Source organism: Podarcis raffonei, chromosome 11 (assembly GCF_027172205.1).
Source record: "Podarcis raffonei isolate rPodRaf1 chromosome 11, rPodRaf1.pri, whole genome shotgun sequence".
Taxonomy (NCBI): Eukaryota; Metazoa; Chordata; class Lepidosauria; order Squamata; family Lacertidae; genus Podarcis; species Podarcis raffonei.
This window is the reverse complement of record NC_070612.1, coordinates 57,366,477-57,380,301: the sequence shown is the minus strand read 5'-3', so window position 1 is coordinate 57,380,301 and position 13,825 is coordinate 57,366,477. Positions and strand designations below refer to the sequence as shown.

Sequence of the window (13,825 nt, the reverse complement as noted above, 5' to 3'; positions counted from 1 at the left end):
AGATTTCAAAGGGTAGCTGCATTTCAATTCCGCGTTTTGTTTCAGGTGGTGTGAAATGTAGTTCACATTAAAAATGTGAGGCAAACTGATTTCTCCCCCACTGCTCATTGGAAATTACCCTTAAATGGTCCCACAAATAAATCCTGTCGTATTTGTCATAACTTGTGTGGGCCACATCAACAGCCTTCTGACAGCAGCATTGCTACTGAGTGAGGGAAGGGGTGAGGCAGCAAGGTCTGGGCTAAAAACACTACTAGAGACCTTGAGGCAAATATTTGGCTGGTTACTTAAACTCTGCACCCCTTAGCCTAACTCTTGGCCACTTGCAATTCTCCTCTGTTCCCACTTTTTTCAGCTTTCCTTCTCTTCTACTCCTCTCATCTTCATTACGTTGCTCTGGACCAGTTTGGGCTAACTTTCTTCCTCGTTCTTTAAGCTGTTGTTTTCCAAGCTGTTTTGCCTGCCCCATTCCTTCTTTCAGACTTCAGCAGTGGCCAAAGGTACTTAGGATTAAACGAGTACAGCCCCTAACATCAGAGCAGCTCAGTTCAATAGTAGTTGGACATTGCTGGGCCCCTGAACACTGCAGAATCCACTAGCTTGTAGCAATATACAGATATCTTGCCCTGAGCCCATGGGATAAAGTATCATCCAAGTTATTTTAGTTGCTTGGTTTGCTCCCTTGCCTGCATGTCCGGACCTTAAATAAGGACACTTTACAACATTTTAGTATAGATTAACCGTGTTTCAGATTTTTTAAAAGATGCAATATTTACCCCAACTGGAAAAATAATTATGTCTCAAGTAAGCATAGTGTCATTATGATTTTGAAATAATATTCCATTTGTTTTTCTATGTATAATACTTCCATGAAGGGTGGGTGGAAATGCATTGTGCTTTTCATAGAAGTAGCCTCTGCAATTTTCCAGATCTCCCACTTCAGAACACACATATATATTTATATTTGTGTTCTGTTTGAGGAGTAGAATTCCTGACGCCAAAGCTGCAGATAACTATTGGTCCTTTATTTCGATCATCTCCAGGAACTTGTGCAATCTATGGAATGATAATGCATGAAACTGAAGTCCTATGTGTTTTCCAGTATTGAAAGGGGACTTGGTTGTTTCAGAAGTCTGAAGAAAATGCAAATGCAACCATTAACATTTAGAGTAACAGAACCAGCAGTGTTTACTAAATTTGGATGTTTGAGTTATGGCTCATGGAATAGTCAATCAGAATGAGAACTCTCAGTGTCGGTTTTACTTTCCAATTTGGCAGTAAGTGGTAGGTTGGTGGAATCTTACCACGGAAGTAACTTGCCAACAGAAGGGCTTTCCCCCCAGCCGGAACTCACCAGAACTCAGTTCCGGCACCTCTCAGGTGGGCGCCAATTCCATTCTAAGAGAACAAGGGAGGTGTTCATGGTGAGTTCCGGCACCTCTTTTTCTAGAAAAACAGCACTGACCAACACTGTTTCCCCTAGATGTTAAATACATACTAGTCAGTCAGTATTTGTAACAGAGATGTCCCAAAAAGTTTTATGTCCATTGTTCTATTGCAGTTTGCAGAGTAACTGTTAACTATTGTACTGAAACTAGTGCAATTTTCATAGTAAGAACACAAGAATCACCTTGTTAGGTCAAACCAGGAGGCCATCTAAGACAACAGTGGCTAGCCAGGTGCCCCTAGGAAACAATATTTTAGGAAATCATGAAGCTAATCCCCCCTTCTGGATTGTTCCTAGCATACTGTTTGATACATGGAGGTTCCAGTCATTGAGTTAGAGCTATGAACTATTAATTTGTCTCATACTTCCTTCATCACTGCAGGGTAGATGTATGGACTTGCAGCTGTTGGACTCCAGCCCCCATCAGCCAATACCAATACGATCAGTGGTTAGGGATGATGGTTGCTGGAGGACCACAGATTACCCCACCCCTCCACTAGTGACTAGTATCATAGACTGTGGTGAATCTTGACTACAGCTTGTGGTTTGTGTAGGACAGGCAAATCATGAGCCTAGGTTTGTATGTAACACTAAGCCAAGCCATAGTTTAGCTCCAGGTAGCAGAGCAGCAGCAGGACCGGAGGAAGAGTGCTGTACACATGCTCATTTTCACTAAGACAATTTGGATTAGTGTTACATGTGAACTGGGACACTGCATGATTTTGAATTCTAATACTTTTCTATTTCTCCCCTTATACTTTTACCGTGTCCATGATTTTTTATACAGTGCTTCCTTGGCATCCAACTATAAGCAAAGCGTAAAAAACGGCTGTGGTTTTTCAAATGTTAGAAGTGCCTATATAACCATCTATTGCAACTCCAGGATCTTATTTTTGAAGCGGTTCAAACCAGTTTAGATCCCATCCAAATGCATATGGAGATAAGGGTTTTTATCAAGTTTCCATGACCATTCTGTTGCCTAATCACTCAATTTGGATATATGCTGTTGCAACTGCTCACAGTTTGAGGATTTGCCATCATAAATAATCTAGAATCACATGCTAATTTGACTTTCCATTAATCTCCTTTCAGATCATTTTTTAAAGTTAAATTGCACTGATTCTAGTAACAGCTGCTTCAGAAATCCAACTGCTTATACCTCTTCATTGCAAAAATTGTTTATTTTTACCCTCTGTTTTCTGTCTTTTAACTAGATTCTGGCGCAAAGCCAGTGACTGAAACTAATAAAGTTGTTGAAGTTTTGAAAAAATGACATAACATATTCATATGTATTAAATTCACAACTGCATGAGGAAAAGTTAAATTTTAGTTAACAATATGGCTACCCAAGTTTTGCAAAACTTCTTAGCTATATGCCTCCCACTTCTAGAACCAACTCTGCAAGTTCTAGAAAATGGGGAAAAAAATATTGGTCTGTATCCATAATAAATTGCTTGCTTGCTTGCTGCTGCAATCAACCAGATTATTTTTACAATTCCCCATGGTTGCAGCAGGCACAATCTTGTATTTTCGGGATAGTACAGAATTACTGTCTGGATGCAAAAAGGTTCTGTAAAAATATTTCAGTAGAAGACTCAGTTTTATTCCAGTGAAGCTCACTTGGCTATAAAGATTTTTACTTTTCAACCTCAACTACAAAAAAATTGTTATAAAATATTATATAGAATATTAATAATATTCTGAGTAGACCACTTGACATTACTGGGCATGGCTAACATAGAACTATTAATTACAGTGGATCTACTTTGAGTAGACCATAGTAGGAAACAACTTCATGGGTTTCCAGTTGTGTTATGCTTTTTAAAAAGTCTTACAAAGATCCCTGAAAGTTTTTAGGAAGGAAAACTTGTGCATGTTAAAATTGTAAGTTTGGTACAGCTGCTGTTATCTTGAAAAGCACCACACTGGAACTGATTATATTATAGGATTATTGTTTTCTTCCTCTTTCAGGCAATGGGTGTCTACCTATATGGAGAGTTAATGGTGAATGAGGATGCAAAACAACAAGAAATTGCACGTAAAAGTTTTGCCACAGCCCGTGACCAAATGGATGCGTCCTCCGCTAAAGTAGTGGCAGAGATGTTGTTTTGATGAGGTGGTTTTTCTTTCCCAGATAGTTCATTTCTCAAGGGAAGAAAATAGTTTATGAATGAGTAAGTTTATTTATCAAAACCTAAAATCTCTTAAAATTCTCAAAGTAAAGAAAGCTATCCAGAGAGGGAGCTGTGTTAAAAAGTAGGATAATAATAGGGTAAAATCATAAAAGATGGGCAAGAATGTTTCAATGTAAGTTTTTGAAAGAAGCAACTTTCTACATAGTATCTGTATTTCTATGAGCAAGCAGATATTTTGAAATCTGGACTCTGGCTCAGATTGTTATAGTGTATCATATACAAACTGTGTTCAAAACATAGAACTCTTGAGGCTGAAAAGAATCCGCACAATTTTTACATATGTTTGGAGCATGTGAGAATGGCAAGTGTTATAGCTTACATTCTTGCATAGTTGCTGGTATCTTTGACGGGAGCTCCCAGCAAATAAAAATTACCTATGCTCCTAAATACATGTAATATTTGGATATATCTGTGGTAGAAATAGGTAACTTTTTTATTGCATTTAATTAATTGGTTTAGCATGAACTATAACCTTTTTAATGCCTCATTTGAGGAAGGATTGCCAAGGGAAAATAACAACTTTATACCAAGTTGAACGTCATTTTGCTGGCCAGTTTTTGCAGTACCAGGTGAGGGTTGGCCATTTCTTATATATGGCTTTTGAAGCAGCCTGAACCCATTTATAAATCATTGGCGTTCCCTCAGTTTTTATGTGATCAGCATGTTGTGTAATGCTAAATAGAACTGGTCTTAGCCACCCTATGGTGGGCATTTTGACAGCCTGTGATGCGGTTGGACAAACAGCACTTAACGTTTAATCAATGCATTAAACAGTATTATTATTTTAATACTGTCGTAAGTGGATAATTTACTCTGAAATATTTCCCCTTTTCTATTTGGTTTATGTTACACAGAGTAATTAAAGTTTAGTAGAAGGATCCTTTCCAAGCTAGTATTCCTAGGTTTTCATTTAATGAGGTTAAAATTTAAAAGACACAAATAATTTGGATTATTCACATAACTTTTAAACAAGGTTGTATTAAAAGACCAACCAGTAACAAAATTGTTCCACTAGAAATGAATGCTTAGGAAAGGATGCACCAGGATATAAAAAGTGTTAATTGTGTTTGTGTATTTTTATTTTTTGTAGAAAGGGCTGCTCTGGTTATGGAGTATGGAAAATCTTGTTCTTCATATGTGGGGGGGGGAACGGGACAAAGATATATCAAATAAACTGGTGGGCTTTGCTTGCAAACATATATTCAAGCTTGGCTTCTGGTTAATGTAGACTATAAGGAACTAGCAAAATGTGATTTAGTGATTTGATAACATGTTCAGTTTCACCTTAATTTATTTTAGAACAGTCAGAAATTCAAATTTAAAATGGGTTATTCTTCTGCTGTGTGAGCAATTCATTCAATCCACCACCCTAATTTTTTTCATTAAAAAAATAACAATTTATATTAAGAACACTTAACTCTGTTGGCAATAGAATACTCTTCATACTGTTTTATGAACTTTTTTATACTGTTTTATAGAGCTGATACGTATGATTGGTTTTGAGTAGCCAAACTGGTGAGCCAACGAATATTCTAGCATGTAAACGAAATGAGTGAAAAGGTTAGCTTTTTCAAGTTATCTTGATGGAAAAGAGAAAAGCCACCCATATTTCCTTCGTTTTGGTTGTTTGGGTTCCTGGCATGCTGATTTGTGACTTAAGATTAAAATCACATTGCCAGGGATTACCACATAACCATGACAATGGCATCTGTAACTGCATGTAGGTATGGCAATCTCCTATCTATACTGCTGGAACCCCTGAATCTACTTCTCCTAAAAATGTACAGACAAGTCACTGAAGGACTTCAGCTGCTATTGTAACTATGTCCAGATGAAGACCTCTCTAGCGAGGTGCAGAGCTTAGCTGATTGGTGAACAGTGACTGATTTCCTCTTTGTTCACAGTGGCTAAGTTCTGCACCTGAAGAGAAGGTGAGATGGAAAACTCTCTTAAAATGTTGACTGCTGCTGTAGTAGTATCATAGCACATGTTTGCCTGGAATCTAGGTTGCAGATTGTAACAGGCGAAGAAGCCGTGGGAAAGATGCAAACCCTGTACCCTTCCTCCTGCCAAGAATGCAAAGAATCCACGTGAGAAATCACCCTTGCTTGGCTACAGTATGGAAGTAATCAATAACTGTGGAAGAGCCTAATGCTAAAAAGTATTGTATTTTATAAAAGAATGTACCCATCGGGGCTGCTTTAAGAACGGCACAAAGTCCAGTGTGTATATTGTTGATATTAAATGGCTGTTTCTTATTGGAACTGTCCCCTTGCAGCAGATACTGTTCCTGGCTGTCGATGGACCCGTCCTCCGGTGCCTACTGAGCTGATATCAGTTCTGATTTTATATACTGGCTCAGTTCAGCAGGAACAGGAGTCGAGCCCTAAAGCAAAAAAGATTCTTTTCTAAATGCACAGACGTCTGTGAAAACCTAACTCTTACTTCATGTCTGAAACCAAAGATAGAACAGACCAGTACTTTGATGTGGATCACAAACAAATCCTTACATGGACTACATGCCATGCTCTTGCAAAAGGAGCTAGTAGCTTTGCCAGTGGGTGGGTGAGGTATGTGTAGGCTGTGTCAAGTTAGGAGTACTCCTTCAATGAGGAAGCATCCTGGCTACTTCATTCTGGCATTCAACCTACTAGTTGCTATTTTCTGAACAGAGGAAGAATGTTTTGCTGTTGCTCTTCTTTCCAATTAATATATATTTTCAAGGAAGCTGTGCTGGTGGTCACAGAATAATACTGTGGTGTGACTTTTTATACTATGCTGTGGAATACTGGACCTGATGTCTTCTCAAGTTACAGTCAGCCTTATGACAGAGCATGTGACATTCACATGGATATCAAGTTCCAGTTTCTACTCCATTACATCTGTTGCGATTCTCTCCCACGTCATGCATACAAGGAAAATGAGATTGAGAGAGATGCCCCCTTTCAAGAAGGATAGTAAAGAAAAGCCATCCCCTACATTACTGAACTTTTTTACAAGCATTCCTTCACTGTGACAGAGTAATAAGTTTTACCACTGTTTCCCTTGCAGGAAAGATCAGAGACTTTTAATGTATCTTCTAGCAAAGGCTGGTGGTACTAAGATTTCATTGACCTTGGACATCAAAGGAACAATTTATGTGACTGCTAAAACAATCAGCTGACAAACATTTTACCCCATACTTTTCTTTGCTAGAGGGTAATGGCAATGAAGCAGGAAAAAACTCCAATATGCCCTCACTTCTGTAAGTGTCTGTGGCGCCAACTTATTATCTGCCAGAAGACACTTCATTGTAATAGTTATCATGGGGTATTATACAAACCAGGCCAGAAAATCACCAGAGACAGATTTATTTAAATAGGTATTTTGTACTACTTTTGCATTTAGCAAACTGATAATTAAAATCTGCTGCAAAATTTAAAGTCAGTTTGGAGCAAGCAAGTAATTACTAATCTAAATTGTTAATATTGAGATTGTGGACATTTTTATCATGTTTAGCACAGCTACAGGGAAAAATAACTAGATGCAAAATGGACTCTTAGGGGATGTTTAATCTGAAGAAAACTGAAGAGACAAAGATGTCTGTCTTTCTCAAGGTCTTTTTTATGGGTAACTTATTGCCACAATATTGTGAGCACACCATTAAAACTCTTAACCATGAAATAGTGACAAGCTGGTCACATCACTTTGCTATGAATGAAGCTAATCATGTTACTTATTAATCACAGTAGTTGTGGAAGTCCTGTCTTGTAAAATAATGGCAATAAGCTTTATAAATAAACAATTTTGTAAATCACGCATGTGCCCAAGTAGTATTTTCTCATTTGTATTTCGTCTCAAAATTATCAGTTGGTTTACTGATGACTACAAAAAGAGAAGGAGAGAATAATAAACCTTTATGAATGCACAAAACCAGAAACTCTGTTCCTGCTTACCTTCCTTAGGGGCATTCACCAAGTGCCCATACGCACACAAGAGAGCTTCTCTGTCTGTGGTGTCCAACTCAAAAGAGTTCAGTTCCCAAACTCTAATTAGCTGAAATATGCTCCGACAGCAGTCCTGGATTCAGTCTTCCAAATTCAGGAGAAATCTGGAGTTTGTATGGCACCATACTGAGTTACTGCAGTCACAGTTAATGTAGACCTTTTGATGTATTCAAGAAAGGATCTGCTGCATTCATGAAGCAAGTTATGCTCTATTTCACAGTTTTTTTGCAGAAAATAACAAAGAGAAAGCAAGTAATTCTTTTCAAGTGTGAAAGATGCAAAAGCTGAGTAAGGCGACTCAAATGCATTTGCCACTGTACATGAAGGAGCTGTTGCCTTTTTTCTGTCCTTGTGATTTTATTTTGATTTGTTAAATGTCAACATATAAATTATATTGCCGAGCATCTCTCTCAGCACAGCCTGTTAACCTAGTAAAAAAGCATTGCCTTAAGTGCAGCACCATTGTTGTCGTCATCCTCTATGGATGTTCATGTTTAGCTTGTTTCACTGTCAAACAACAGGGATGTTGCCCAAGGGTTACAGTTCCTACATTGAGTTAATAATTCCCCCTCGATTACATAGATATGCCAACTTCCATTTGTTAAATAAAATAAACTTTTCCTCCCAAATATCATAACATCTCTGGTGGGCAAGAACACATTGTGCTGGCTATTATTTTGACATAGCAATAGATTACGCTATACTATTGTTAACTATATGCTGGTTTGCCAGATTGGGTGGATCGGTAGTCTAAGGCAACTTCTTTGTCTCTCTGGGTTAGAGCAGCACCCTTTGCACCTCCTTTACCATGTAAAACTCTGGATCATGGTAGTGTAGAAAAGGCAATACATCAGACATTGAGGAAGAATTCTTATAGAATTGCTTAAGGCAATACAATTCATCAAATAAACTGAACTCTACAAGAGCGTATGCTACAATAAATCTTTACTTTTTAAAGGGCCACACAAGACACTGCTGTGATGAGCTGGCACAGGTTAATTTTGTGGTGTCTCGCAAGTTAAGAGTTAGTTCTATGACACGTTGAAATTGAGAAAACCAATCCAGAAGTTATGCCAAATAACACAGATAGAATTGGCAAGTAGGGCTGGGCGATATCTGGTTTTCAACATCGTGATATATCAGCAGCTAAACATTGCGACTGAAGGCTGTGCTTCGCCAGCTCAGTTATTTTGAAACTGTTCTCACAGTATGGCCTACAAACCAGTGTTGGACGATGTATGAAAACATTGCCCAACCCTACTGGTAAGGTCTTTAGAGACTGTTGATGCAGTAAATTAGGAATCCTAGGCTGCTTCTTCATGCACTTGTTTCTTTTCTAACAAAAATGCATTGAAGAATCTTAAGATTTCTACCACAAATTGGAATAATTCAACTTCATGTTGAGGCTATCAAAACCTAAATATAAAAGCCCATAAAGCATTACAGTAGTGTACCTATTTCCTTCTTCAGAACCAGGAGGCTTGCTTGAAGAAAACACTGCAGAGGACTTTCATTTAGCTAATGGCAGTGTAGTTTCCAAGAAGACAACATGAGAGCAGAAATAGATGCAAGCTCTGCAAAACCATCAGGAAAAAAGAAGCAAGCATGTTTTTCAAACATAGAACTATTTGCCTGACCCAGTGCATGAAGGAGTTGTGACATAATTTACAATTAAAATTTACAAGAAACATGGAAAGTGGAGCGGTGTCAAAATAGGAATTATTTAGGAATCCACAACACTATCCAGGGAATTACTGTAATAACTTTTCTTTTATCCCACGCTGTAACAGATGAGCTTAATTGGCTAATAAAGAGAACTACTATGATTAAACCAAAACAAGCAAAAAGCAAATTTAAAATAAACAGGAGAAAAACCAAATTCTTAGCAGCAATGAATTCGTGAAATTGTTTTCTTTTTCCTCTCTTACTATTATTTAAAGCAAAGCAATTGCTTGGTAGGGACTATAGTACTGAAGCTTTGCTGCTGTCAGCTGAAAGTAGCCTGGGGTGTTTTGAGTTGCTTTGAGCGAGGGAGGCACAGCTTCAGCCTGAGTTAGCTGTATGATGTTGGGCATTAAAAGGCCCCAGTCAGTTTTGAGTACACTTAAGCCCTTCAGAAAGCAGCTCTAGAGGTTTTAACGCCTTTAAAAGAGTCAGACAGATGGCTGAAGGAAGATAGCCAGAATAAGCAAGGGAAACTCCTTTTTGGCATTTGCTCTCATATGGACCACCCTAATGCAAATTCCTGGAATCAAAGCTAAGGTAGCATTTGAAATTGCAACCATGAACACGTCTTTTTAAAAGTTCAGGCAAGCATTTGAAATAAAAAACACATCAGTTTTCAGGCATTAGGCTGCTTGGTAGTTGGACTTAAACAGACCCACATGTTGATGTTACTGAGAATTATGAGCACTTGAAGCACCTGCCAATATGCTGTTTTTCTAACCTTGGTGAAGACTGCAATGCACAGACTGCAAAGCGTCCAATAGTTAGTCTAGGAGCTCCACAGGTGTAGAGCAGTAGGAATAGTACATTCTCTAAATAAAGGGAGGAAAGCAATACTGCCCTGCCTCTAAATTAATATATGTATTGATATACAAATTTTTAGAATATGCAAAGTATAATGAATACACTTGTATAAAAGTTTATAATTTGTATGCATGAATGGGAGGAGCACATGCCAATTAGAGAGCACAGGGAGAGAACTCCCCATCTTTCATCCAGCATGATTTATACATTGTTGGAAAGCTCCCTCCTCTGGCTGCCTCAATTAGGTAGAACAACTTCAGGCCTGTTCCACAGTCTTGTGATCCAAGTTGAACCCATTAAATTCCATCCCAAAACACTGAGCTGCGCACTGAACCCACTAATTTGTAATGCAGAGCCTTCCAAACTTTTCATGTTGGGGACACACTTTTTAGACATGCATCATTTTGCGACACAGTGATTCAGTTTTGCATAATTTCATGAAATGGTAATTCACTTTTACTAGCAAACCGGAGGTGAAACTAACCCCTTTCTAGCCCTGTGGGGAGCGTTCACGCGACATGCCTGCACACTGCAGCTGATGCACTAATGTGTCACGACACACAGTTTGGAAAGCTCTGTTGTACTGGCTGGTTTGCATATGGAGATGTCTGCTGACAAAATACCCAACATCTGAAATAGCCACATCATAGTTAGAATGGTGAAGGAAGTACTCCCTTTTCTAGATGTTTTATTGCAATATATTCCATATTTTAAGAAGTATGTGTGTGTAAGAGTTTTATTATCCACACTTTGGGACAAGTCTTGAATGGAAAGCTTGCCAAGTGAACTCAGAAATGAGTAAACATTTAAGTGCGTGCTTTCTGGGAAGTATGTCCTTTCTGTAAATAAAAAATGTGAAGGATTTCCAGACCAATCTACGATTTCTTCCCACTGAAGACTCTTAAGCTGCAAACTTGGGAACATTATGACTTGGTGCTTCTAAATATGTGAATTGACTGGTAGGGTGTAAAGAGGCTTGTTGTGAAGGAAAAATCAAACAAAATTCATTTCTAAGCTGCACAAGTATTTTCTTGGCATTGCTCAAAGGCGGCCTGTGGTTTAGAAAGGTCTGTGGTGCACATTGCCGTAGTACACTTGCTGACTAATGCTCTTTTAACAAAATATAGATCTGCTTCCTTGGGGGCGGGGGGGAATCAGAAGAAATATAAGAAGGTGATTGGTCACTAATCTGACACAGGTATTTACTTCAAAAGGAATCATTAACAATCGCTTGTGATAGGGCTTATATTTTACAAAGCACCGTCTCAGAAACAAGCAGTTGTGTAGCTCCCAGAGTATGGAAGGACACCATTAATTACGTAGCTTTTCTCACAAGTTCTCTCACAACGCAAAGACAGAAAAAGATTGATCCAATCCATGCTTATATACCACTTCAAATTTACTGGTATTCAGCTACATAAGGAAAACCCTCCAGTACAATTACATTTTGTTTTCAGTCTTATGACTTTTGGGACAAAGTTAATTAGAAGAAGGTCCTTTTAGGATGCAACCATATTAAATCAGAGAGTGACCTGAGAAAGGTCAGATATAATACTGCTCACAACTTCTATATCAATATTTTTATCTTTAGCATTCAACTGTACATACACATAGACACAAAACGCTTTCATCTTTAAGGAAGCAAAAAGACCAAATACCTTCTCTCCATCCTCCATCTGGCTGTTCTGATTAGTTAGACTGACTATTGGGCCAAGCTGAGTATCACAAAGAAAACTAAAATCCACATTTTAGTTTTAGGAGGAGATCATTCACCAGCTTTACAGTCCTTTGATATTTCATTCCAAGTTGGCCGACTCTATTTGCAAGACGAGTTAGAAGACCAGTAACTTCTGGGATTTCACTGCCTGCAACTACAAACTGAAAGGGGAGAAAAAACAACAGAATTGAGAAAGTAGAAATGCTAGTATTTAGTAGAAAATTACACTGTAGAAAACAAAGAAAAAACAACCAGGGAAACCATCCCAATCTACAGCACGAAGAGAAAAAGCTCTTTGGGTTTTACAACAGAACAGAACTGTCTTCAAACTGCACACAGACAGGCAGCAAAGTGACTAGGGAAGTCATCTCCAGTGCTTCTCTAACTTCCACACATAACTTGGGAGAAAAGCCCATTGTAGCATCGCAGGCACCATCACCTCGCTACCTTCAGCAGCACATGGGTCAGTGAACTGACAGGGATAATAATCCCCATCTCTTCCACCCTGCCCCCCATCTCAGAAATAAAGCCCTTTGGAGCCTTGCAAGAAGGCAGGCAGCAAAGCAACTTTCTACCCCTCTAAAAATAAAGTGATATGGTGACCTAACACTTTTCTCGGTTCTGCATTCAAACTAGAAATGAGTTCCTCTTCACAGAGGAGGGGGTTCCACAATGCAGTTTGCAACACATATTTAAAAATATTTTTAGGAGCACTCAAATTTTCTGAGTTCAATGGTTTTGAACCCGAAACAGCCTCGGCCCAGTATACCTGAAGGAGCACCTCCACCCCCTTCAGTCAGCCTGGACACTGAGGTCCACCTCCGAAGGTGTTCTGCTGGTTCCCTTGCTGTGAAAAGCGTAGTTACAGGGAACCAGGCAAAGGGCCTTCTTGGTGGTGGAACACCCTTCAGATGTCAAGGAAATGAACAACTATCGGACTTTTAGAAGACATCTGAATGTTTGATGTTTTAGCATGTTCCGATACATGCTGTGAGCTGGCCAGAGTGGCTGGGGAAAATCATCATCATCATCATCATCATCACCATCAAACCAGAATTCTCCCCACCATAACATTAATCCAGGTGTAGGAAAATGGTATACACCACCTTTTGGTTTGCTCCACCAAGTGACACAGAGGCTGTGATGAGTGCACACACAACTAAGGCACAAGCAGGGGCTTCCTTGTTCACAATCGACATTCTGCAGAATTTTTATTTGTTCACACTGGTAGGTATCTTGCTATCAGTAAAAAAATGAAGAGAAATACTTACATGGGTAATAAATTCTTTGGCTATTGTGTATCCAGTAGGAGTAAACAGCAGAAAGCTGATAATCAGGTGTGTAACTACCAGGTTGCTACTTGATTTGTTTTGTTTTGTTCCGCTGCTAACTGCAGTCTGCAGATCTGTGACAGAAATAGTTGGAGTTCTGAACAGGGCAGTCAGATGGTCACATACAGATCTTGCTTCCACCTGTTGAGAAGCATTGCAAGGAATAAAAGTTTGCAAAGTGAAAGATAAACATTTGTTTTCTTGAGATTTGCAGAAAAGCACATAACTGATTCCTGAGCCAGTGACGGAGGGTCACAGAGGGAGAGATTCTGCATCGTTTACTTTCTGGACCACAAAGAGCAGAATGAAGATTTCAAAAGAACTAGAAACTCCCCGCTTCTGGTAGTCTTGAAATACTAAGCACCGAGGACCATGATACAGGGTTTGACCTCTCTCTTTTTTTTGGTAAAAGGAAATGGTGAAAGTCACAAAGTGGAATGAAACAAAAAAATTTTTTCCTTCCAGTAGCACCCCTCTAAAGTGGAATGAAGTTAGGTTGTTTTATTGTGGGGAAAAGAACAGAAGGCTCTTTGAGAGCTCATGACAATACAGCAGCTACAAATCAATTAATCCCAGTGCAATCTGACCTCGTCTGATAAAAAAATCTGATATGAATCCAG

The 13,825-nt window shown here is 38.8% G+C and overlaps 2 protein-coding genes across 15 annotated transcripts in view; one reads left to right on the top strand and one right to left on the bottom strand.

Moving 5' to 3' along the window:
• Window positions 1-7,438, top strand: part of AOPEP (aminopeptidase O (putative)) — a 181,308-nt gene extending 173,870 nt beyond the window's left edge. For 5 of the 7 annotated variants that reach the window (XM_053408722.1, XM_053408718.1, XM_053408723.1 and 2 more), the window contains 2 exons: window positions 3,419-3,621; window positions 6,694-7,438. In XM_053408722.1, coding sequence (XP_053264697.1) covers window positions 3,419-3,559 — 141 coding nt within the window. In that variant the 3' untranslated portion in view covers window positions 3,560-3,621; window positions 6,694-7,438. Of the gene's footprint in view, window positions 1-3,418; window positions 3,622-5,546; window positions 5,733-6,693 lie in introns of all 7 variants that reach the window. The other 2 variants (XM_053408721.1, XM_053408720.1) reach the window with 2 other exon arrangements.
• The window catches only part of FANCC (FA complementation group C), a 72,452-nt gene continuing 65,346 nt past the window's right edge, over window positions 6,720-13,825 (bottom strand). For 5 of the 8 annotated variants that reach the window (XM_053408728.1, XM_053408730.1, XM_053408732.1 and 2 more), the window contains 2 exons: window positions 13,146-13,346; window positions 11,534-12,035 (listed from right to left, as the gene is read on the bottom strand). In XM_053408728.1, the coding sequence (XP_053264703.1) occupies window positions 11,892-12,035; window positions 13,146-13,346 (345 nt within the window). In that variant the 3' untranslated portion in view covers window positions 11,534-11,891. Of the gene's footprint in view, window positions 7,838-9,082; window positions 9,203-11,533; window positions 12,036-13,145; window positions 13,347-13,825 lie in introns of those variants that run through there. The other 3 variants (XR_008332775.1, XR_008332777.1, XR_008332776.1) reach the window with 3 other exon arrangements.